We start from the raw sequence: 27480 nt of genomic DNA on the forward strand, positions 1-27480 counted from the left end.
CTACAGTAACCTTTTGTAAAAAAAAATATTTATTTTAAATTATGTTTTAGTTTTGTGTTTCTCTATTTCTATTGTACTTAAAAAAAATCTAAACTTTTTTATGTATTTAAGTTAAAATAAGACTAAATCAGAGATGCATCGCAGATTTTCAAACATTTACACCCCACATGTGAGGCTCACAGTGATGCTGCAAATCTAAGACATTTAATTTTTTTTATCCGCAAATTATTTCAATATCCTTAATTTTTTATATATTATTATATTAAGTTACATTTTCTATACGACAATGGTCTTCACAACGCAATCCAGCTGTTTCCAGGCTTGCATGATATTATGTTTCAGCCTGACTGTCTGCGACCACACACAAAAAAACCTCTGTATTTCCCAGCATAAGAGCCAGCCCTTTGCTGGTGAATATGCATTAGCTCTTATGACTTCATTAGGTCTGCTGTAGTCATAAATTATTGCTGCCATGCATATATACACACACAGTAGCATGTTTTGAATAGACACTATCGCTGTGCCGACAGGGCTAATGAAGGGAACAGAAAAGCTTTGACAGCTCTGAGTCAATGGTAATATGTCAGATTTGCAAATAGACTCTCTTCGCTCGCTCTCTCCCTTTTTCTTTCTTTTCAACAAATCACGACACGTTATGTCTAAAGTGCGCTGTACCTTTAATGAATGGAACTGGGAAATCAAATCACTTTGTTTCGGGTAAAAGGAGCAAACAACTAGGTTGTGTTTGAAAAATTGGCTTAAAGTCGCTGCTCTTAAAAGGGGTTTAGTTTTTTTTCTCAATGTTTTACAGTCATGTACTTACATTAGAAAGCATTTCCATATGAAAGCAATGCAAATGAAAACACAGAGGTTATAAAAGTTTGGATGACCATTAAATAAAATTTCACTTTGAATTTATAATGAAATGTTCTGCCTTAATGATCAAAGCAACAGTGTTATCCAATTTAATTGGATTGTGTATGTGTAAAATCTGAATGAGAACAATAAGATGCTAATGCTGTAAATTATCAAATGAATTGCAATCATCTATTATTTCAAATAAAATTACTATATGCAGGCATTATGCATAATTTATGTTAAATAATTTACTAAATTAACTGTTACCTTACATTAGATGTTGCATTAAACAAAAGGCACACCCAGACATATGCATATGTTATCTAGGATATTTTACAAGAAAATATTCCCATGTTTTGACTAATGGGATGACATGCTCTGTCAACCTCCGGGGACGTGGTCCTGATCTCTCTTAAAACTAAATTACGACCCCACCGATTTTACACGTTTTCACTTGCATGTTTGATTTGAGATAATCAAACAGTAGAGATGAATGAAACAGATTTTGTCTTCATTGGAGAGGTGGACGTTTCTTAAAATGAGAGCAGACAGGCCAAAATGTTTCCCTCATTTTTTATCTTTGTTTACCATCACTTTGATCATTTTCTTCAGCTTTTTACAATCTTTCTATTAAACAAGAATTTCCTTGGAGTTTGAGTGTGTAAAATGTAATCCTCTGACGTTTCCTGTCACTCCTTTACTTCCATATTAAGAAAAAAATTAAATTCACAGAACAAAAAAAGAAAACCAAATGCCGAGATTATCACATTTTGTATCTGCGAACCCCCTTTTGAGAAAGCGTAAAGCGGACACGAGCTGCTCACAAATTGTGAAGACCTCTGGGTCAAGGAGAACCAGGAGTTGGAAAATAGACTCCGACGTACTGAAAGAGCCTCTTAAGCAAGAATGCGCGATGATTTATTTTACAATGCGAAGAGGGTCAGCGGAGAATCTCGACTGTGTCAATACGGGACTTGGTTTCAGGGCCGTTTCCTTACACATCTTTTGTAGGGAGTAAAAAGGTAGAAGCAAAGGTAGACAAAAGGCAGAGGAGCTTCGCCTGTACTCAGGAGTGGAGGTGAAGAAGGGTGGACAGCAGCGAAGTTCTGAATTGGGCTTCTTTTAAACTGCAGGTTGATGTTTTTTCTGCGGGTTGGAGATGAAAGGATTTGGTTCATTAGTTGTTGGTATTTGGGCTGTGAACAGTCATAGGGATGCTTTCGGACAAATTTTGAATGGTTTGGTTACGCGGATCTGGCAACACTGGAGGACAGCAGACAAAAAATGTGGAGGTGTAAGAGCCCCCAACATTTTTTTTATTATACGTATATTGTCGAGATAAGTTAGATCTCATAAAAAAAGTAAGATTTGCATTAGCATTTGATCTATAATATTTAAATGGAACATTTCACAAGACTTTTTTAAGATGTAAAATAAATCTTTGGTGTTCCCAGAGTACATGTGAAGTGAAGTTCTAGCTAAAAATATCATATAGATAATTTATCATAACATTTTAAAATTAACACTTTGTAGGTGTGAGCAAAAATGTGCCGTTTTGGGTCCTTTAAAATGCAAATGAGGTGATCTCTGCACTGAATACAAGTGCCATGGTTGGATAGTGCAGATTAAGAGGCAGTATTATGACATCACAAGGGGAGCCAAATTTCAATGAGCTATTTTTTCACATATTTGCAGAGAATGGTTTACCAAAACTAAGTTACTGGGTTGATCTTTTTAAAATTTTTGAGGTTGATAGAAGCACTGGGGACTCAATTATAGCACTTAAACATGGAAAAAGTCAGAGTTTCATGACATGTCCCCTTTAATATATTACTTTAAATGTACAGCCCGATTGAAGATGCCTCTATTTAGCATTTTTCTTATGTACAGATTATTTTGATGATAAATTACACTAATTGGATTAAAAAAACTAACATGGATTTCAAAATGTCTAAATTTGGTAAGTCCACTTTTGCATTGGGTTCAGTTCAAAGTTTACATAGATGCCAAAACAAAAACAATGCTTATGTATAATTATATCACAGTTATTTAAATAGCCGAAGATCGATGTACTATTATCTATCTCAAAATCGCGTTGTTTGGTTTTCTCATTTTTAACAAAGCAAACTTAATTTAACAAAAGTTATCTTTCATTTCAATTAAACAACATTCTCAAAAATGCAATATAGATTTTTAAAATATAAATCATACAAGATTCATGACCAGTGGCGGCTGGTCACTAGGGGGCGCTGGGGCGCCGCCCCCTTAAAGCTGGCCAGAGAGAAAAAGCTACTTTAACATGTTACCAAAAAGTTAAATATATAGTGCAAATTAATACAAAATAAATTCATTTAGTTGTACTATTTCACTGTTAGTCATGTTATAATTTATTTAAAACAATTAAAAATCAAAACTGAGTTCGTTGTGTGTGTGTCATGTTTGTGTGTCTGGGGCGCACCCCTAATGAGTGCCTATGTAGGTCAGGAAAAAGGGTAAAAACATGTGACCTAAGGCTGAGCTCTAAGTGGCTGGTTTCGGATCCGCCCTGGGGCGCAGGACTGTGCGTCCCAAACACTCCCACTTATGTTGAAAGCGAATCAATATTGCTTTTAATGTTTTTTACCTCCTGTGATTGGATGGTTCGAAGAGTCTCATAACCGCGTTGGAGATTGCTGTGTTAACTGATAGCTACAGTACAGATCAGTGAAAGCAAGTGAAATATCTTGAGATGAAGGAAAATATGCTTTTATCCTTACAAAATCACCCTTTAAAAGGTATTTAATTGATGAATAAATAAAGGATTAAGAAGCTTGGATTAGATCGACCAACGGAGTCAAATGATGGCAGTCTGTGTTCTCCACCACTTCTCATGGCAAACGGAGTTGGCTAGCTGGATATTATGTAAGTCTTCTTGAGTTTTATTTTTGCCCTGTTTGCTGTTTTAAAGTCTGAATGCGTGATAGACGTGCACGTCACGACATGAACTTTTGTGACGCGTTTGAGCTTGTGTTGCGTGGACATAATGAGAGCGAGTGCTGCTCATATAATCCGGTATATTTCGTGGCTTGGTCAACTTTGTTGTTAGTTTTGTTGTTGTACAGTGTTGTAGAGTTTAAAAAGCACCCACGAGAAAACCACTGTTTTTAAGGAAACTTCACGAACCGTGCATATTGAGCTGATGGACTGTATGTACTCCCTGTTGTGAGGGAAAAATGTGCTTGTGCTATGGCTATAAAAGCAAAAAGAAACATACGAGCCTGTGATTAGGCAACTTTAGTGTCTCTTTTTGTGTGTATTCGGTCGCGTTAAACGAAAAGTCTTTGACGGAGAAAATTTAAGCAGGATAAAGAAAATATGAGCGCCATTTTGGCAGATGCCCATACAACTCAACTTGAGAATGTAATTCCTATGTATGTCCAGTTGGTGGCAGTGTGTTGCTCAAATGACGCCCTGGTTTCTAGATATTCTCGCGATATTTTGATGTCATACACTGATTGGTCTGCGCATGGCTGCTGAAGTTAAACACTACCGGTCAGGAGCGCTGCAACAATAAGCCTGACTAAGGTAAAGATACAAAATCTAATGACAAGAGTCTGCATTAATCTGCCTTCATGCGTTTATTACATAAGATGGTTTCAGATGAGTTTACTTTAATTAAGATTTTTACATGTTTATTGATATTTTAATCGCAGTAGTATTTTGTTATTTGATTTGTTCATATTTGCCTGTTCAGCATAAAGCTCCGTGTTTTATTGCCTCCGCTGTCACTGTGAGAAAAAAAACATTAATTCATCTGCTTCGTGTGATGGTAAAGTGATGCACGGTCTCCGTTTATCTGTTCTCTAAACAAATGAATAAACACATTTGACTTGTATGCTCGTCTTGTAAGTTTATGATTAGAAATGGACATGTGAACGAAAATGAAAATAATTAAAACATGAAATGTCGGATAATAAATGACTGCGAAGGACTCTTTACAACGCTGTTTTTCAAAAAAAAATGACGGAGATTGAAAATGTCTATCGCAACCTCTCTCTCTCTCTCTCTCTCTCTCTCTCTCTCTCTCTCTCTCTCTCTCTCTCTCTCTCTCTCTCTCTCTCTCTCGTTGCTCTGTGTGTGTGTGTGTGTGTGTGTGTGTGTGTGTGTGTGTGTGTGTGTGTGTGCGTGCGTGCGTGCGTGCGTGCGTGCGTGTGAATGATTACCTTGATATTAGTTAATTACAGATTCATAGTACATTTATTTCGTACGTTTGATTTCAACTGTAACATTTTCAGCATTAAATGCTAATGATACTCATCACCTGATAAATGGCTATTAAGAGTACTGCATTACTACAGTAAAAGTTTGATTTTTAGTGTGTTTGCGCCCCCCCCCCACATTTTTTTAGCACCAGCCGCCACTGTTCATGACACAATTGTTTTTGGAGTTTACATCCTGACCACTAGATAGCAAACTTAAACAGGGACAGGAATTACTGGCATGGGGCGCACCACAAATTATTTAGCTACGGTTTGCATATGGTGTGTGTTCTTAATGACAGTGTTCCTAAAATTATATCCTAAAATAATATTATTCCTAAAACAGGAAATATGCCAATATATCACCTCGGTAGTGCTGGGAGATAATTCGATAACAATAATTTTCCTGGTATGAATTTTCCCGATAAAACCGTAATGACCGTTCGATAAGTGATTAGTAATGGGAGAAACGAAGCTTTTTGAAGCTTCGAATCAATTGAACCAATTGCTTCGAAAATTGATTCAGGTTTTCGAAGCGTTCGAAACACCACACACAATGGCGACACCTGCTGGTCAAAATAGTGTAAAAGCCGTTTCTTTCCAAACAACTTACACTTTTTTACAACTCCCCCTAGTGGTGAATCATCGGATTTTCAAAACGTTTCGAAGCAGTTATGATGTAATGAAGCCTCGTTTGCTAAAATCACGTGACTTGGCCAGTTTTGAAACACGTTCTGAACCAATGATTCGAAACAAACAATTCATAAAAGTTTCGAAGCTTCATGAAGCAGTGCTTCAAAAGCGACCATCCCTATAAGTGATCGAAAACGTTTACGCACTGGGCGTAACTCTGCACAAGCACTTCCGAAAGCCACACGCGGTCTTGGTTTACAATCACAATGTCAGTTAAAGTTAAAGGAGTGGAGTAAGATGAGGCGAGTTATTCATTTAGGGCCCTATGATTTCCGCGATGCAGATAACGCGGACGGAATCATGGAATCCAAATACGCGGAAATATTTTGTCTTTGTATAATGTTGGACGCGCAAACAGGTTTCGACCCTGAAGTTTTAAATGCATATGGTAGGTGCCACAGAACAAACATGCATTCACCCCAGACGCACGTAGTTGGACGCTTTAACATTTTGAGTTTAGTCGCTTTATTCGTGCGTGAAATTCTAGTCATTCGAGACATTCACGTGGAAATTTGCGTCATGGGAGTGGCTTCTGCGACTCCGCTCGCTTCCTGTAATCACATCACTACTAGAGTAAGCAAGCTCCTGATTGGTTACCACACCACATCTTTGCATTGACTTAACATGTAAATCACTCACGCTTACCGCCTTTTCCGCGTCTGGTGTGAACGCACAGTGAGACAACGTAGGGAAGAAATGCGCTGTGTAAAACAGTTTGTTCGTTTAGGGCTACTGTAGAAACATGATGTCGACTTTCATGCCGTATATGTAGATAAAAACGGCTCATTCTTAGGTAATTAAAACAATACAGTTCATTGTATAAAGTCTTTATACACGAAAGATATCCTTCTTCAAGTTACACAATACACATAACGCTTTCCTTTAGTACCATTAATTTTAAAAATAGTAATTTCATTCAAACTTTGTGTCCCGTGACTTGTATGTAAGCACTGTAATAATGAATGGCTTCCTACCAATGGAGAAATTCAAGCTGGAAGTACTTCATGTTTTTGTGGGTCCGTGGTCAGCCCAGCCCGAGCTGCTGCTATAGGCAACGTGCCTCGCCAAACCACACTTACATTGAGCAGTCAGCACAGAATGACTGAGGCCGATCGCACAGAACATGATCTTGCATTTTAAACAGCTAGATACAGTACAACAAAACACAGCCGAACGAAGGGGTATTGAGACGTGAAATATTTTTAAACTCAAACACGGCATCTCAAAAATGTGATGCATGTGGAGCAACACGCTGAAAGACGACTTAAATTCAGTATCGACTGTTGCGGAGTGTAGGTCAGCAATCTGATACATTTATGTTCGAAGGAAATAAAACAAAGACTTTTGGAATGCAATTTAATGATTTGCGTTCAGCCACAACATTGTAATGTATATTATTGCATCTTTAATAATGTTATTAATTTAATTTATGAGTATAACAAAAATTAAACCACATACTCTGGTTTAGGCACAAGGTCAATTCAGGTTATCCAAGGAGGAAACCGCAACACAAATAATAAATACACAAGATGATCTGATATTGGATGTGGCTCGTTCACATTCCGATTGAAGTTTCTAGGACAATTCACTCCAGTATTTAGTTTTTTCGCTTTCTAAAGAGCATCTATATGGTAATAACCGTCCTGCAGTTAAATTTGCCCACCGTCCTGCATACATATCCGTTTCCTCCATCCGTCTCTGGCGTTGAACTCGCGGTGAGCTCTAATGTCAGAATGTTAAATGGAAGACTGTGCGTTTAAAAAACTTAAAGAGGCAGTGAAATATTGGCCAATGTGCTTGAGGGATGACTGGCTCTTTACTCCGGGTGTCAGTGTTTAATGGTGGGCCTGGATGCATATAAGTTAGCCCAAGCATGAAGGGCAGTGGGACGTTCGCGTCGAAAAAAGAAAAAGCAAAAGGAGGCGCGCTTCAATATCCCCCCGCGGCCTTTATTTGGTTGGGTGGGGGTCCCATCAGAAACATCATGTCATTTCTCTCACTCACTCAGTTAGCCTTGAGATGCACTGCGGACTTACCTCAGTGTTGTACACGCCATATATCAGGAAGATGAAGAGACCCTGCAAAAAAAAGAGAGAAGCAGATGAAAAAAGAAGTTTTTTCTTTTTATTTGAGGTTCTGAAATTAACAAAAAGCTACATAGAAACTAGATTTTTTATTTGGCTTTTGTGAAAGCAATTCAGCTGTATGCTGTATAACCGAATAAAACAAAATGTTTTAAGAAACATCCGTCTAAACATTTATAAATCCAAAGAGCTGATAATGGCATTAAGATATTTAAAATGCCATTAGTTTTTGTGTGTGAAAACAGCCTGAAGTCTAAAGTGAAGATTGAGAACTTTGGCTCAAGGTTTCCAAAGCTTGTGTCTAAGTGTTAGTCTAACAAAGAACAACCAGGCGCATGGCAGATTGAAAGAAAGTGAAATAAAGGTTACAGAAAAACAATTTAAAGTTAACAAAAACTCTATAACTAGATTTGAAAGAAGTATCACAGGGGTGCCCTTGGATGTACAGAAAAGGGCACATATGGTGCCATCAAAATAGGAATCTTTCATGGTTGTGATGATTGAATATATTGTTCAACAGTACAAAGGCTAAAAAAGAGGACAAATGAACGAAACAGGTCTACATACAACATACGGTATATGTTGGGTAAGTGGGGAAGGTCGCTTTAATTCAACAATTTCATGAAGTTTCCACGAACAAAAACTGACATAGACACATCCATTTAAAATGTATGAACTATGTAACAAAATAACATGCAATACTCTTCAGAATACTGCAAAAAAACGTTCTTGAAATGTATTGCTGAAACACACCAAAAAGACTGTTAACTATGTAGTATACTGAATTGCAGAGTTAGATTTTTTGGGCAGGGTGAAAACGGTGGCTCAATGACGCACTTGGTCCACCGAGCATGGCCCTGTCCTTACATAATCGTGAGCATCCATTTAGGTTGTAGGGATGTTTGAAAGTTGAGCGCGGGTGTGCCTCGTACATCTTGAAAAGTGAAATCGCTGGCTCTTTGATCGCCCCCTGGTGGCTGGCTGCAGTACAGGGCATAAACCCCGCCCTCTCCATGCAAACGAACCGGACTCGGTTCTAAAAAATAAATTATTTACACTTCCACTCAAATTTTTCGAAAGATGGTTTTGGGCCTTTAAGGTAGTTGTTATCACGCTGATATATGTTCAATTGTTAATTTTTGTGCTAAGTTTTTATTTTAGCTAGCAATTTGATGCTATAGAAACGGGGCGTGTCGTTATGATTGGCGTGGTTGAATTGGGCGCGCAAGTGTTTAGGCAGAAGAATGATACTGCGGCTTCGCCTCTGGCATAAAGCCCTCCCTGACAATTTAATTGGTCTGAACAGTTTTGTTCGAGCATAGTAGCGCCACAACGGAGTGACTTCAGACTGAACTTCCCGTCCTGAAATGTTGTGGGCGGGGCTAAGTTCGTCTGGCTCCCTGCCTCCAAACTGAAGTTTTTACGTAACCTTAGTAACTTAGTTTTGGTAAACCATTCTCTGCAAGCATGTGAAAAAATGAGTCAGTGAAATTTGGCTCCCCTTGTGATGTCATAAGGGGATAATACCGCCACTTAGTCTGCACTATCCAACCACAGCACTGCCATTTAGTGCAGTGATCAGCTCATTTGCATTTTAGAGGACACACCCAAAAACGGCACATTTTTGCGCACACCTGAAAAGTGGCAATTTTAACAAGTTATAATAAATGATCTATATGGTATTTTGAGCTGAAACTTTGAAGACGGGTCATTTAATAATTTTCAAATAATTAAAAGGACCAGTGTCATTTATTCTGCTTACCACAGTTACCACAGACTAGGGATGCACCGAATCCCGATTTTTTGGGTTCGGCTGAATACCGAATCCACTGTTCAAGATTCGGCCGAATCCGAAACCGAATACCGAATCCTACTCGCATCCTTATTCCATTAACACAGTAAAACACATTAATGAAGTAAACAACGTCCACAGCAGTGTATTTTTCATTTTGTTTGATTTTAACTGTAAAAAAAGGATGGGAAAACTATTTTAACAATTACCAAAAGCCTATGCATAAAGCGATGCATTGTGATGCGCTAGTTTTTTCCAGGTGCGTCCACAAAATGTGAACCGCCCCTAAGGCTCACCGGAAAAAATGCTTATCTCCACGTCAGCACCCGATGTGTGTAATCAACGGCCGCGTACGTCGATATTAAACATAACTTGATCAGTCGACAGAGTCAAGTGAGATCTCCTTATGTCCGCAGTAAGTTTTATTTCATCTCAAATATCAAATGATTCATGCTCTCTATCATTTCAAATGATCACAGATAAACAGCATGCGCAGGGTTTGTGTACTGCTTGTCAATGACGGCTCACAAACACACGCACGCACTGGATATGTGTGCTTGTCAATGATGATGGCTATACTGCTCACAAACACACATGTATGTCAATGATGGGCATTAAAATCAGCTTTTCCACTGAAATCTGCGTGTGCGGATTCTGTTTGGGCCTGGCAAGGTCTCATTTTATTGTGTTAGGTGTACATTGCAAGTGAAAGAAGTAAAATATACACAAGTCAACATTCCTTCTTTTGGAATTCGACACCGAAAAAGTTTTGATTACTTGAGCGGAGCACTTTTCCCTTCAACTCTTGCAAAATTCCTGAAGAAACATGGCTAAAACTCACATATTTTATATATCTGTAACAGTTTATGGCCATATTTTGTTCTTTCTTTCATAAGAGTACACGTAATACACGAATGAAAGGCAGTTAAAGAGCATGTACTATGCCATCGCGAAAATTACCTTTCATGCAGTGTGTCATTTGGTTGTAAATGAATGTAAACAGTCTGAAAAAGCGTGAGTTATTGGCTTTCAAAAGAAATAGTAGACTCAAAAGTCGCTGAAGCAAGTCGTCCAGAGTTCGAATCCCTTTTCTAAAAAGGGGGCACCACTGACTTCTATAGTAGGAAAAAAGTACTATTGAAGTTAATGGTGCTGAAAATATACCTGGTGCAAAATATCTTCCTTTGTGTTCACCAGAACAAATAAATTTATACAAGTGTGACACAACTTAATAGTGAGTAAATGATGACAGAATTTTCATTTTTTGGTGAACTATCCCTTTTAATATCCGTTTCTGTTTTTGACATCTCTTATAAACTGACATCAATCAACCAAGAGTTTGAAATGTCCAATTTGCCACAGCTGGATATCAATAAATCATTGACATGATTTGGTGGTCTGTTCAAGATGTCCACTCTGTTGCCAGTAATGCCAGTCCTCTTCATTTAATCACTGCTGTGGAGAACGGCTGTCCCATATGGCCATGCAACAATTTTTTTTTGCAGGTCGCACATGAGCAAGGAGTTGTAAAAATGAGCCCTATAATGACAAATGTAAACAGAAAGATTGGTTTATGAGATCGGCAAATTTTGCAAGTACCGATCAAGTCATTTAATGCGATGATCGACCGATACTGATCTGCAGCCAATCGATCGGAGAATTCCTTCTCAAAAGCTTAAATCGGGTGTGCCATGCCGCAGTGGTTCCCAACCTTTTTTCTTTAAGGCCTGCTAGTTGCCCACAACGATATTTGATGGCCCCCCACTCACGCAATTTTTTCCACATAAAATTAAATAAAACTTGGAATGACTAGACAGATGTAAATTCGCTACTAAAATGGTCCAAAAATAGAAACATCTTGATTTTTGCTTGTTTTAGATCATTTTACTGCTTGTTTTGTCTAATTTTTTATAATTTTAAGTCATCTTGAGGCCCTCTTGGAAATCTGCTAAGGTCCCCCCGTGGGCCCCGACCCCCTGATTGGGAAAAACTGCCATACAGCATTGTTTTATTATACACTCTCAAAAAAAAATTAACAAGAAGCTATAAGGGGCTGGACACACCAAAGCTTTTACGCCCACGGCCGGCGCATGTTTTCAATTGTTTCCAATGGAAGCTCTGCATTTTTCAAATAAGCCAGCAGCTAGCGGTTTTCTTCCGCGCTGAAAACCGGAGCTTGGCCGTTTTTCCGCGCTCAGCGCTGGGTGCCGATAGTTGAAAAAAGTTAAACTTTGAATGAAATGCTCCGCTCGTCAATGTCAGTTCTCATGTGGCCATCCAATCACAGTGGAGAAGGGGCGGGAAAAGTAGCACAGCAACCAACCGTCTCACAGCTGATGTATCAGAGCTACCAAAGTGCTTAGCTGAAGAAAGCTGGCACTCAGCTGAAAAACAGCTGGCATTCGGCGTTGTCCAGGCGTTTTCAGCCGCTTTTAAAAGTTTTGGTGTACACAAACCCTAAAGTTGTCACTGCTGTGGTACCTTTTAAAAAAGTACACTTTTGTACCTAACATGTGCATATTGGTACCTTACTGTTCGTTCACACCAGATACGTAAGAGGCGGCAAAAATGTGCTATTCGCACATAGTTGGACGCTTGAACATTGAGTTTACTCGCTTCTTTCGAGCGTGAAAATCTAGTAATTCAAGACATTCACGCATAAAATTTGCGTCATGGGAGGGGCTTATATAGCTCAAATTGAGTAAACTTAACAGATTGTTTGACCTCCTTACTCACTTTCTTCCAAACAAGATCCAATTAATTCCTGTCAAAGTACGAAGATGTCTCGTATAGCGATGATGATTGTCCTCCATTGTTGTTTTGTTTTTCTGCCTCCGCTCGCTTCCTGAAATCACGGCACGCTCCTGATTGTTTAACACGGCGCAAAAAGTTACGATTTTCAACACTCAATACGTAGGGAACGTGCCATCCGCACCGCGCTTACCGCGCTCCGCACCATCTGCACCTCGCTCCGCACCATCCGTACCGCAATTACTGCCCTCCGCACTTACCACGCTGCAGGATGCCTATTTGCATCTTTGCATTGAATCAACATGCAAATCACTCGCGCTTGCCACCTCTTCCATTATGCCACGTTCACACCAGCCGCGATGGAGGCGCGAGTGATTTCAATGTTAAGTCAATGTAAAGACGCGTTGCCGCGCGTCTGGAGGTCTCGCGGCGAGAATTAGGCATTTAGGGCGGCGCGATTCCGCCTTATCGAAGTTAAAAAATATGAACCTCGGCGGAAAAACGCACTGCGTTAACCAATCAGGAGCTTGCTCTAGTAGTGATGTGATTACAGGAAGCGAGCGGAGTCCCAGAAGCCCCTCCCATGACGCAAATTTCCGTGTGAATGTCTTGTAGACTAGAATTTCATGCGCGGCATTTCACGCGAGATTCAAGCGAGTACAGTCAAAATGTTCAAGCGCCCAACTACGCGTGGTAGACGCGAATTTGACGCCTCAAACGCGTCTGGTGTGAACCCAGCATTAGAGTTACACATTGGTACCTTAGAGGTACATACTGGTACCTCAAAGGTAAATATCTGTACCAAAATGGCACATATTAGGACCATTTTAAAAGGTAGCCTACTGTCCCATGAAAACTTTAGTACCTTTTTTTGAGAGTGTGTAAAGATGAATTTGTGTATTACTGAACTTTAAACGCAGTAAAATACGTGCATAGTTTCTTCATGGCCGTTTCTAAAAGTTTTACTGTATTGTACTTTTCCTCCTGAAAGCTTGCACGGCTTAATAATGTGCTACAGTACCAGCGACAGTAGGGGGTAAAAGACAAAGCCGCAAACACCCCATTGGTTTGTATTAGACTGTCAATTTCCTATTTAGTGTTGCAAATGAATTATCATGTTTTTGATCATGGGCCTTATTTGCGTTTAATATTTCGTTATGTTATGAACAAAGTGGAAAAACATCCCTTGCACATTACGAAAAATGACCAATTAGAATGTAATTGAGTTAAAAATAAGCGGTACCGGAACAATAACGATGGATTGTTTAGAAAAGTTAATTCATTAACGTCGGGCTAAAAACAAACACGGAAAATGGAGCACATTTAAATGAATTGTGTTGTTTTTTGAGGTTCAAGAAAAAAATTGTATTCTTTTGAACTCTAAAATGGTTGAAACGTATGCATAGGAATGGGACTTTTTGTATTGCTATACATCAAACAAAAAGCATAAATTATCTCCTAACAAAACTAATTAGGAAAAAACAAAATGTAGTCGACAAACACACGCACCCCAGAGTGCCTAATACAGTACGCCAAAGAAAAGTATGATTGCATTCAAATAATCAGGACATATATTTAACCTCACATAGTGGTAGGCAGGCAGGGGTGGAAGCTTGATTCACAAATGATTACTGGCCACTTCCATCTAAAAATGCATTTGCCCCCCCCCCCCCAAAAAATGAACTGAAAACATTTTTTGTTCAGGTCACTCATCCATATCCTCCTAAATCTGGGCAGCGTCCTGCATCAAACGCAGATAAATTCCCTTCAAATTTGTGGCTATACATCAGGGGCGAGCGCATTCAACTGAACTGAGAGCAAAAGCACTGTACTCTACCCAGAAGAAAGGCCCTTGCTCCTCATTACCTATGACAAGGTACAGGAATTCACTTTGCTTTTCATTTAAAGGCTTCACGTCCCATTTATGGATGTCTGCCTTCACGCTTTTACTTACTTGCACTCGCCAGCTGCCACGTAATAAATGATTATAAATTTGCGCAGATGACCACCTTGTCTTTTTTATTCCTTGCCGGTCCCCTAATGCACAAAAACTTAGGGAGCGAGCTGGTGAAATTTCCTTCGAGAAACCCTTTTTTGTTTTTATTTATGGCGTTGTCCTTGGTAAGGGAAATTTCAATGTGCTGAAATGAAAACTATGATTAAAGGGACACAGTATATAGGCAGAGAGTGTGGGCAGTTTTCTGAGCTGATATATATTGTATAGTATATACATACATATATAGGACAGCTTTCTCTGAAACAAATAAAGCTGACCAGATGAAGGAATGGAGTGATATCAGTAATTATACGCAACAAAATCCATACGTTACCTTTACATATCCAGTCAAGAGGGCATTGTCATAGGATAAAAATAGATGAATCTCTAAAGCGTCAGATTTTAGTAAGCAGTAATGAAAGGAAACAGTATCTAATTTATCACTTTTACAAAAACGAGTGCTTTTTGAGCAGGACCAGACCTTTTACGTTCATGGTTGGAACCAATTTCTCAATTTAGCAAATAGCGCAGTGGGCTTTGATGACGACATGAGGGGTATCAGGTGTGTGTGTATGTGGTTTGCTGGTGATTTTACATAGAAGTTCAAGGCTAGGTTAGGGTTATGTTCAGTGCGATCTTAAACAGAGGGAAGATTACCTGGTGCAACACAAATGCAGACGCACAATTACACCACATAACCAGATGACTTTTAACATCTGTTTTTGGTGACGGGACTTTGGGCGACTTAAGCTGTGTGTGTGTAGTCTGGTTTGCATTATAGAGTTGCGCAAAACTAGCTTTATGTCGATAAAAAAGTATGGCGAAATCACATGTTTCCATTAACCGATGTTATGTGAGTAAAATGTATTTTTTCTTGCAAGACAAGTCATTCCAAAAACCATGGCAACGGGTGCGTTCGACCTTATACAGCACCAGACGGATGACATCAAAATACATCAAGAGTAAAATTTGGATCTACTTAAAAATTACTTCAATTAAAATTAAGTTGAAAAAATGTAATTCTTTAGGCGTTACCAATTAAAAAGTTAGTTTTTAAGTTAATCCAACTTTTACTTCTTAAAGTTTAGAGAGTCAACTGCTTTGTATGCCCAATGCTATCTCACGACAATTCGTACGTATTTTACAATGTGGCTAATTCATTTTACAAGGTGGCATAAATTAATTTGTACGACCAAATTTGTACATTTTTTTTAGGATTTGCCTTAAACCCTGTGACGTTGGGGTTTTGGTGGGGTTTCGTTATTGTTTTTTTATGATTATCGTATGTTTTTGCATGATTAACTTTGTACGAAATCATACGAATCAGCCAATTTGTAAAATATGTATGAATTCTTGTAAGATCAGGCTGGTATACACTCCGAAACGCTATCGCTGTATTTTTATGTCATCCACCTGTCTGTCTGAATGGCGGCGTATGAATTCGAAAAAACACCTCTTCTGTCTTGTCCTTCAACCAAACATACAGCACCATATCTAGAGAATGATCATGTGACTTTAATGCACGACAGGTGACCTGTAAATGCGCAACATTAGGCTTGTTCGGCTTCAAGTGGTGCCGCAAGAACTGACAGGCAGTTGACATCAAACTATCGCGAGAACGATTCGAAAATAGTCTTCTCCATATGATTTCTCGAATCGCTCTCTCGGTATCTTGACGTCATCCGCCTGTCCGTGTTTCCGGCGCCACATGAAGTCGAACATGCCTATTTGACTCATTTCCTGCCATTGACAAGTTATCGCGTCAATTAAGAAAAAACATTTGCCTAAAAAAAAAAATGTTCCAGATGAGTTTTTATGGTAATCTGTAATACCGCGATTATCCACTAGATGGCCTAATTTATAAAAAAACTGAAGCAAAAACATAATTTATACTCCGTGTATGTTTTGATAATCATTCAGAATCTGATCTCTAACAAAATTCCTTTACAAAAATGCAATTATTTTAGCTTTTTGCGCAAAATGTTTTGTAAAATATTTAATAGTTTATAAGCAGAGAAAAAAAATGTAGATAGAATTAAAAGTTTTTTCCTGTTTTGTTTGTTTGTTTGTTGCTTGTTTAAAAGAAGAGGTCTGTTCTTTCATTTGATATATTTGTATGTTTATATACTTTTAGAAGAAAATTTTCCTGGAAGGCATTTTGTGAAACTTTTGTGAAAATCAAAAAAAAAATGCTGACGGGCAACTTTTAAAAAAAGGCTGGCGGGAAATGAGTTAAAGAATGATCATGTGACTTTAATGCATGACAGGTGACCTGTAAATGTGAAAACCGTTTTCAATGCAGTTTGAGATATAACGCTTTACGATTTGCCTGACATTTTGCGATTTTAAGGCCGCATTTCAATTTGCACAACTTGAAGTGTATTGGAAACGCAACTTTGTGTTTGTTTAGTTGCAAATTAGCACTTTTAAAGTCACAAATGGCATAATGTTTGGTGTGAAAGAAAAAACTGTAATTCTGTACACACTTGGCAAAGTAAATCTCTCATCAATGAGGTGCAAGAGTAAAAACACTCATGTATTTTGCACAAACGGATACATTACAAGTAATAATTACTACCTATTTAACTCTTTCCCTGCCATTGACGAGTTATATCGTCAATTAAGAGAAAAAATTTGGATTAAAAAATGTGAGCAAAAAATGTTTTGATAACCATTCTGAGTCTGATCTCTAACAAAATTCCTTCACAAAAATGCAATTATTTCAGCTTTTTGCTAATTTTTTTATTTTCTAAGAAAAATACCCATATTTAAGAGTTTATAAACTTTTTTTTCATTTTGTTTGTTTGTTTATTGTATGTTTAAAAGCAAAGGATCGGTTCTTTCATTTGATATATTTGTATGTTTATATATTTTTAAGGCATTTTGTGAACTTTAAAAAAAATGGCTGGTGGGGAGTTAATATGATTTGACTGTATATGCAATTATTATGTTACATATTCACATAAACGGCATAAGGAAAAACTTTTGAAAATTATTGTTGGTAAGTGAAAAAACTTTTTCATATTATTTATATATAAATTTGAAGAAATAGTTAAATCAAATACATGACTTAGATAGAAGATAACAGCAAAACTAATGGTGAAGTTAATCGTGCACCATTGTGGCTGTAGGCAGACAACATTTTATTAAATCGAGGTCAGCAAACATGCATAGTTAATGTCCTGCTTCAACAAACAGAGAGCGACTCTTCTGCAGCTAATGGAATATCAAATGTTCTGCACACCCTTTCTGACTTTAATCTTAGTAGGATTACAAACAGAAAACCCAGAGAAATGTCTCGTTTTGTCAAACTAAAGTTGATGTATCAATCTGTGTAGGGTCAAGGGATCCAGGCTTTCTCTGTTAGTGTCAGTTTGAAATCCATGCATGTGGCAGCAATTACAGTAATCGGAGACTGAAAAGTTTCCCAAAAGCTCTTGGTGAGAGAGAAAGAGAGAGAGAAATAGGTTTTTCACGCGTTTTTAAGAGACCTACTAATGTCTCTGACGCCCCCGAGAAAAACAGTTTAATTAAGTTGTATACACAACGTTTACTTTAAGTGCCAGCAGTTTTTTAAATAAGGGCGAAATGTCAAGTTTGGGTCTTGACGGTGATGTACTGCAGAACCTTCAAACTGGATCAAATTTGTAGACGTGTTCAGCTGTGTGGTGAGAATGTCAGTGGGCTGTTTCTGCGGGAGAGCGTTCAAAACCAGGCCCAGCTGTGAAACCACAAGACTTTTCATTTTATTATTAACATGAAAATGGGAACGTGAAATGTTATCGAATTTTAATTGGTTATAAAGTATTTTCATTAGAAATTATGTTTTAAATGTTGCCTTGTGTTTTTCACGTTAGGCCCCAACGTATAACGTCATATCTGATTCTAATTCGTAATTTTCGCGCCGACCTTCACCTTTATTGCGGCACGGGGGCTCGGGACACCCTTCGACTCGCGCGTGCGTAATGCTGCGTTCACACCAGCCGTGGTATAGGCGTCAAGCGTGAGTGATTTCAATGTTAAGTCTATGTGAAGACGCGTCTGGAGGTCTTGCGGTGCGAATGAGCCGTTTAGCGCAACGCGGTATACGCGATTCCGCCTCATTCGCGCGTCTAGTTAGCAGGAAACACGCGAGTTGAAAAATGTGAACTTTGCCGGAAAAACGTGCCGCGTTAAACAATCAGGAGCTTGCTCTAGTAGTGACGTGATTACAGGAAACGAGCGGAGTCGCAGAAGCCCCTCCCATGACGCAGATTTTTGTGGAATGTCTCGATGGCTAGAATCGTTCGACTAGAATGAAGCGAGTAAACTCAAAAAGTCCAAGCAGCAAACTAGATGCGGTATACGCTATTTGACCCCTCAAACGCGGCTGGTGTGAACACACAGTTAGACTCCTTGGTCCGTGTTTCAAGACGGGTCAGTTGGGTGGCTGACGTCGCCGCGGACCCCGGACACCCTTTTATTGAGAGCTGGGCTCCGCCCAACGGTGCAGCACGGTTGGAAACGGACTGAGGACAGTCTGCCCCGGTCAACATCCACGTCGGAAATGAGAGGCCACGTCTCTTCGCCGTGCAGTGGAGAGAAGGCGCAGGGACACGTTAGGCACAACGTATAATGTCATATCTGATTCTAATTCGTAATTTTCACACTAGAGACATTTTCAAAACATTGCCAATAAAATGATTGTGCACAGATCTGATTTCATCTCCACGCTTTTTGACATTAAAGAACAGGCTTGAATTTGTAACACTTGCTTTAAAAAAATACACCCATCAATATGACAACAATATTTAATCCGATCTATCAACGCACATGCGCATTTTTCGACCGGCAGCCAAACTTTAACTGATTTCTCATGTCACAGCGGATGGTGTATTTTTAATGGCCCAGCCTGCGAAGGGCGGTCCACTCTCTTTAAATAAAGAAAACTAACAGACTGCCAGTCAGGTCCCTGGATGAGGCAGGTTAGGGCGTGCGAACACCAAAAGCGTGTGAGGGAGAGAGAAAAGCTGCACTATTACACTGTCAGAAGAAATGTGAGGAAGAAAAACTCACCACTACAATGCTTGGATGTTCTGGATTGTTGCTTACAGGTCAAAGACTCTATGATGTTCTGCTCCCTAGCTAGGGCTCAAGTCTACTAGATATTTTCACTAATTTTATAGACTGCCAGATGAAAAATGCTTATTACACTTATTCTCAATTAATCAAGTATTATTCAACGAGTTATGCACATATGGTTGATGAGAAAAGATGTTCCCATCTCCATTTGCGTTCTATGAAAGAATTGAATGTACAGAACTATTTAAGCATAATTTTGGCGGTAAAACCTTTAAAGTTAGGGGCCCTAACCCTAACCATATGCACGCCTATTCAGACACCAGACAGAATGAGCATCCGTAAAGTCCTCTTGAGGCAGGGAGGAGCTGAAGAGGAGAGAGACCGCCAGAGGGATACCCACAGGACACCCAGCCCTCCAGAGGCAAGGCGGAGAGGGGCTGAGGCAATGCAAGGCAGTCAGGGGAAGCGGGGAGAGTTATTAACTTAGCCCTGAAAGCCCTTCTTAATATAGGGTCCAGTGGTGATAGCTAACAGAGCCTGGCAGAGGTGACAGCTCTTGGACCTGCTTGAGGAAATCCAATTGAGAAGCAGCCAAGAGGAACAACAAGCGCAAAACAGATGTTCCCTGCTATCGCTGCTCGCAACCGTGTATACAACAGAAACACACTCACTCCTCTCAAATTGGATGCAGAGAAAAAAAAATAACAATCATGATCGTTATAACATCCAAAGTCGTACCAGCAGTAGGTGTGGGTGATATAGCCTAAATATTATTTCACATAAAGACTAATTACCGCAATAATAATAATTATTAATAACGATAATAATATCACGGTAATGTTTGAGATTAAGATTTTAGAGTTATTTTTCTTGACCTCGGGTTTTCAGCAAAATTTCAATAGTTAATACAAAATTAAATTTCACAATTCTCAATAGCAACTCTGAACAACTCACCTAAAGGATTATTAGGAACACCATACTAATACAATGTTTGACCCCCTTTCGCCTTCAGAACTGCCTTAATTCTACATGCCATTGATTCAACAAGGTGCTGAAAGCATTCTTTAGAAATGTTGGCCCATATTGATAGGATAGCATCTTGCAGTTGATGGAGATTTGTGGGATGCACATCCAGAGCATGAAGCTCCTGTTCCACCACATCCCAAAGATGCTCTATTGGGTTGAGATCTGGTGACTGTGGGAGCCATTTTAGTACAGTGAACTCATTGTCATATTCAAGAAACCATTTTGAAATGATTCAAGTTTTGTGACATGGTGCATTATCCTGCTGGAAGTAGCCTTCAGAGGATGATTACATGGTGGTCATAAAGGGATGGACATGGTCAGAAACAATGCTCAGGTAGGCCGTGGCATTTAAACGATGCCCAATTGGCACTAAGGGGCCTAAAGTGTGCCAAGGAAACATCCCCCACACCATTACAACACCACCACCAGCCTGCACAGTGGTAACAAGGCATGATGGATCCATGTTCTCATTCTGTTTACGCCAAATTCTGACTCTACCATCTGAATGTCTCAACAAAAATGGAGACTCATCAGACCAGGCAACATTTTTTCAGTCTTCAACTGTCCAATTTTGGTGAGCTCGTGCAAATTGTAGTCTCTTTTTCCTATTTCTAGTGGAGATGAGTGGTACCCGGTGGTAACCCATCCACCTCAAGGTTGTGCGTGTTGTGGCTTCACAAATGCTTTGCTGCATACCTCGGTTGTAACGAGTGGTTATTTCAGTCAAAGTTGCTCTTCTATCAGCTTGAATCAGTCTGCCAATTCTCCTCTGACCTCTAGCATGAACAAAGCATTTTCGTCCACAGGACTGCCGCATACTGAATGTTTTTCCCTTTTCACACCATTCTTTGTAAACCCTAGAAATGGTTGTGTGTGAAAATCCCAGTAACTGAGCAGATTGTGAAATAATCAGACCGGGCTGTCTGGCACAATCAACCATGCCACACTCAAAATTGCTTAAATCACCTTTCTTTCCCATTCTGACATTCAGTTTGGAGTTCAGGAAACTGACCAGGACCACACCCCTAAATGCATTGAAGCAACTGCCATGTGATTGGTTGATTAGATAATTGGGTTAGTGAGAAATTGAACAGGTGTTCCTAATAATCCTTTAGGTGAGCGTATATACTTAATCAAAAAAATGACTAATATTACTAATTTCTTAAAGGTGTAATGTGGGTAAAAATTGCAGTAAAATTACAGATTGCAACTAACCTCGCAATGAGAAGCTACGGTAGCTGGCGCAGGATAAACATGTCCTCATCTGAGACAACATAGGGACGAAACGCACTCTATACAACAGTTTGTCCGTTCAAGGCTACTGTAGAAACATAACGTGACTCTCACGTAAGGGGACCCGCGTTGTATGGAGATGAAAATGGCTCATTCTAAGGTAATAAAAGCATAATGGTTCATTGTGTAAGGTCTTTATACACCACTAATTATAATTTAGTTATGTACATTATATTGCATCTCTGTCAAGAGATACTTCTAAAAGTTACACAATGCACCTTTAAGTAAAAAATCTTGTGCATATATTCAAGCATAACAATATTAAAATACAGAACAATCTCAACATTCGCCACAATATATCAATGTATTGCCAAGGCCTATTCAACAGTCTTTTATGAAGTCAAGGCACTTTTATTCAAAGGTTTAACATCTTGTTAAAAACTAATTTGTGTATTTCAAGGTTAGTCAGGATCTCATATTTTTTTTGTTATAGAAATGGTATGGTACAAAACTGAATACAGTAATGAAAATACAGTGCTATGCTGTTTCAGGAGAGGCCCCAAAGGTCAAGATCTATCATTTACGATTTTTTCTTGAGATATATAGAACAGACAAAAAAGAAAGCCAAACCAAAAGACATCCAACACAAAGGTATGAAGCTAAATTAGTATCGCAACACTATTAGTCAATTAAATGCTAATGTACTGATCTAAATGCAACACAATGTTCACATTCAGTTCTTCTAGAGTCTTCTTTTAGCGAATTTGAATTGAACCATTACATTTTGAGACAAGGAATGCATTTCCCCATTCCTTAAGACAAAAACGGAGTGCTAAAAACCTCCAAAGAAACTAAAAACCACAAAAACTCATGGGCCACATGTGAGGAGAGGAGAAAGAGCGAATGGTAAACAAACACGTTTTTAAACAAGACAATTTCGCATTGCATGCTTAAAAGGGCCAAGTCAAACATCCTTGCAGAAAATTGATACAAACTCTTAACACATGGGTCAAGCCACACTCTTTGAACTTAAAGGGAAAGGAGGCCCCGTGTGCCAAAAAACTGTTTAATTAAAAATACTTAGGTATCCAACAGACATTTCTGAGTGCCCCTGCTGTCAAAACGCATGAGACCGCCCTGCCAATCTCAAGCAAATTCTAATTACATACTTTCCACTGAAAGCAAGAGAAATGTCAGACTTCACACGGGCTAAGACGGAACAGCTGGGACCGGGATCTGCTCGAACCCAGATTTCTCCAAGTTGGCCTCTTCAGACGAAAGCATAAAATGTAATGTTTAAAAATGCCGCAGCTCATTTCTGTGGTCAATATCACGCACCTGCATTCATGCTTTTGGAAAGCCTGGATTTGACACTATGCAGGAAATATCTTGATGAAATAGTTGTACTGTAAATGCAGCATTTTTGTCTAATTAATATATATTTTATGTTACTTTAACTTAACAAATTAAGTAAAACAATTTGAACTTGTTTTCATAATTAATGACAATTTGTCAAAACAAAAAATAGTAGGCTGAATTGACTTGCAATACTAAGTTGTTTTAATTTTACAGTGTAAACATGTTACTTATATTTGTTTAACTCTTTCCCCGCCATTGACGAGTTATCTCATCAATTAAGAGAAACATTTCCCTGTCAATGAGGCTTTCCTGACGAGTTTTTATGGTAATCTGTAATTCCGCTAGGGCTGGGCCAAAAATCGATTTTTCGATTAATCGTTTTTTTAAACGTGGTCGATTAAAAATCGATTCTCAAAGAGCAGAATCAAATTTTTTTTCCATATTTATTTACGCAAACATTGAATGGAGGTATGGAAGCATTTTAGATTTCGCAAGCAAGACGTGTTGTGGCTTTTAATTTCTTTTTATTAATTACCCACTGCTGTTCACTGTTCTTTTTTATTAATATAGTATTTGTATTAAATCTATTTTCATTGAGTTGAATCGAGAATCAAATATAAAAACCTACCTAAGAACTGGTATCAAAATTTAATCGAGAATCGAAATCAAATTGATTTGATAGCTTGTGAATCGAAATTGAATCGATCTGGAACATCTGAATCGATACCCAGCCCTAAATTCCGCTATTATCCACAAGATTACCCCATTTATAAAAAAACTTTAGCAAAAACTACTTTAACTAATTTTAAACTCCGTGTATGTTTTGATAATGGTTTGAAAATGTTTTATCTTTGAAGAAACCTTCCTATATTTAAGAGTTTATAAGCTGAGAAAAAATATAGATAGGATGAAAGTGTTTTTCCCGTTTTGTTTGTTTGTTTATTGTTTGTTTGAAAGCAGAGGGTCTGTTCTTTATTTGAGATTGACTTTTATCAATGTTTAATAGTTCAGAAAAATTACTCTGAAAATCATTATCGCTGTATACTATAAATAATTTTTTTTTCAACTAAATTCTACATTTTCAATATAAACTGACTTTGAACACCCTGTATTTTAATACACATCATTTATAAAATTCAGCAGGACGTCCTCCTAGGAAAGGTCTTGGAGTTTTCTTTCTTTTCTTTTTAGATTTGAGTGAGCTGCGGGTTAATGACATGTGCCCAAGTCGTGCCACATGCGGTAAAGGCACTTTACGCGGAGAGCATCAATCCTTATCCCGCAAAAAGCGGCGTGAACGCCACATGCGTTTAGAGCTGACCACGGCTCACAGGAGTCCTAAGTGAAAATGAATGGTAGTTCATTGACATGAGCACTTCATTCGTCTTTGTTTTCCAGTCTCTTTGTCTCTGCTGCTATAAAATAATCTTCACACTTCCTGCCTTTTTCAGTTAAAATACTTCCCTTGACTGTTAAAGAATATTATAAGATAACATTTACATGAACCTTTTTTTGATATTATTGAGAATGGTGTGAAAAATGTATCAAACTGTAAGCTCCTCGCAAACACTTGTCTCTATTCATGGGCTAATGAGTTCGGTTCAGACAAGCTTTGACGCACTTTAAACATTAGGGTGGTTTTTTTGACCTGAACTGAGCCCAACTCAAAGGCGGATGATTGGCACATGCTTTGACTTAATGACGATAATTACTTAGAAAAACAAAGCGGGAGACCACATCTGCACAGTGTACAAATCCCAACTCCATCCCAACGCCGAGTGCTGAGCTGTCAGCGGGGCTGTGCTTTTTCCCACCTAGGGTGGATACGTTTTAACACAACCCATGACCCTCCCCACAGTCCCACGCCAACCAAAGCGACAAGAACCAGATTAATAAGAATAAACGTATCTTCGTAAACAGTCGTTTGGGGTCGCGAAAAGGGACGAGAGCAGGAAATGACGTGGGAGAGAAACAGCAGCTTTTTCTTGATGTGACAGCCCTGCTACACAGGAAGGGCATAGGGGCAAGAGGGCTGAGATATGTCAGTAAATGATTTTTCCACTTTTTTAGTTTTTATTTGTCTTAATTAAATCAATTGGGGATTCCAACACTGCAAAAAATGTTTTTTAAGAAAAAAATTCCTAGTTTTTTGTCTTGTTTTTAGACCAAAAATATCAAATTTAAGTGATTTTGTGCATAAAACAAGAAAAAAAATCTTGAACATTTTTCTTAAACACAAAATTCAAGAAAAATTTGCTTTCCCCATTAGTAGATTGTTTTTGCTTGTTTTATGCACAAAATCATTTAAATTTGATATTTTGGGTCTAAAACTAGACTTATTTTCTTAGGTAATTTTACTCATCAAGAAAAAGCATCTTAATTTAAGAATTTTTAGATATTTTTACTGAAAACAAGACAAAAATACTAAGAAATGTTTTTCTTCACAGCAAAAAATGATTTTCAAGAAAGAAAATTCTTAGTATTTTTGTCTTGTTTTCAGTAAAAATATCTAAAACTTCTTAAAATACGATGCTTTTCTTGATGAGTAAAATGACCCAAGAAAATAAGTCTAGTTTCAGACCAAAAATATCAAATTTAAGTGATTTTGTGCATAAAGCAAGCAAAAAAATCTGCCAATGGGGTAAGCAAATTTTTCTTGAATTTTACCCCATTGGCAGATTTATTTGCTTGTTTTATGCACAAAATTACGGAGCCCCTAAGGGGACATGGAGCAAAAATTAAATAAAGTTTAGTTTCACGTGCAACTTTCATGTGCTCACGCGAAACTTTCATGTGCTCACGCGAAACCTTCATGTGCAAAATGTTTTTTTAAAGTTTAGTTTCGCGTGCTCACGTGAAGCTATCGCACGAGCACATGAAACTATCGCGTGCTCACATAAAGCTATCGCGTGCTCACCTGAAACTACCGCACGCGCACGTGAAAGCGAAAGTTGCACGTGCGTGCGCGATAGTTTCACGTGAAAACGCAATAGTTTCACGCAAGCACGCGAAACTAAACTTTTTAAAAAAAATTCTGCACATGAAGGTTTTGCGTGAGCACATGGCAGTTTCACGTGAACACATGAAAGTTTCACGTGAGCACATGAAACTAAACTTTAGATTTTTTTTCCTCCAATATCACCTTAGCAGCTCGGTACAAAATCATTTAAATTTGATATTTTTGGTCTAAACACTAGACTTATTTTCTTGGGTTGTTTTGCTCATCAAGAAAAAGCATCTTAATTTAAGAATTTTAGATATTTTTACTGAAAACAAGACAAAAATACTAAGAAATGTTTTTCTTGAAAATCATTTTTTGTAGTGAACGTGTCAATAAGTATCCGTTGACTTGCATTCAAGCACAATGTTGCTAATTTGCAAAACATGCTCGAATGTGCGGGAATGGGTGCTAGACTTCTGTAATAGTATAAGATAAACCGAACCATCAGATTTGTTCACAAGAATGTACCACAATTAAGATTTCTTAGGAAATAATGATTTAAAAAGAGCGCTGGCATGAATAATAAATACTGTGTTTATTTTAGATTTCATTTCCATGCAGAAGACGAATTACTCACTCTTAAATTGGCATCGTTTGACAGTCTTTGTGGAAAAAAGAGAAAAGGACGATCTTTTCTCTCACTCGGGCTGACCCAGTTCTGGATAATTATCTGCAAAGTATACATCAAAGCCAACCAGCACTCAGATTAAAAGAGATTTTCTGATGTTACGATATGCCGAAAACGGCTCTCCCACACTGAACCTCCCAACCCCATAAACTCATATCAGTTGAGGATAGCTAAATTATACATGAAACGGTCATTGTTCGACGAGGGTAATTTAGGTGTCGGAGTAGTTCCTGACACCAGACAGAGAAAGTGTAAACGTGTGAGGGCCCCGTTGTTGTGAGAGGGGTTGCGAGGTCGTTCCCTGTGGGTCATGTGATCCTCAATCTCCTGACTGGGTAGCCGAGTGATTTGCTTTCCTATGACACAAACTATTACCACAAACTGGTAATTATAAAGCAAATAAACGCGTGTGGGTGCCGAACTCGACAGGCTCTTTTGGTGGTATGTGCAAGTCGTGGGATTCCCTTTCCTCTTGACAGGAAACGTGTTATTTAAAATGATTATTTGTTGGTTTTTGGCCAGAGTCCAGTATCGAATTGCCATTTTTCTTTTGTGCTAGGGACGCATTTTATACTTCAAAGCCACATATATTGTATTGGCATTTTGTTGGTGATCTTTTTTCTTCTTTTTATAATTTTACACTTTCAGTTTTTACGTTTAAAAAAGGAAGTGCATGCATTTAATAAATATATAAATGTGATTCATATTTAAATGAAACTACTACTATTTTAAAACGAGAAATATCCCACCACAGGGTATA

General features: G+C 38.4%; 1 protein-coding gene across 3 annotated transcripts in view; it reads right to left on the bottom strand.

Annotated features, from left to right (window-relative positions):
* Positions 1 to 27480, bottom strand: part of LOC135740952 (adhesion G protein-coupled receptor D2) — a 119946-nt gene that overhangs the window by 60855 nt on the left and 31611 nt on the right. For all 3 annotated transcript variants that reach the window (XM_065259539.2, XM_065259538.1, XM_065259537.1), the window contains exon 21: positions 7826 to 7867. In XM_065259539.2, coding sequence (XP_065115611.1) covers positions 7826 to 7867 — 42 coding nt within the window. The remainder of the gene's footprint in view (positions 1 to 7825; positions 7868 to 27480) is intronic.

The sequence above is a fragment of the Paramisgurnus dabryanus genome, chromosome 24, assembly GCF_030506205.2.
Source record: "Paramisgurnus dabryanus chromosome 24, PD_genome_1.1, whole genome shotgun sequence".
Lineage (NCBI taxonomy): Eukaryota > Metazoa > Chordata > Actinopteri > Cypriniformes > Cobitidae > Paramisgurnus > Paramisgurnus dabryanus.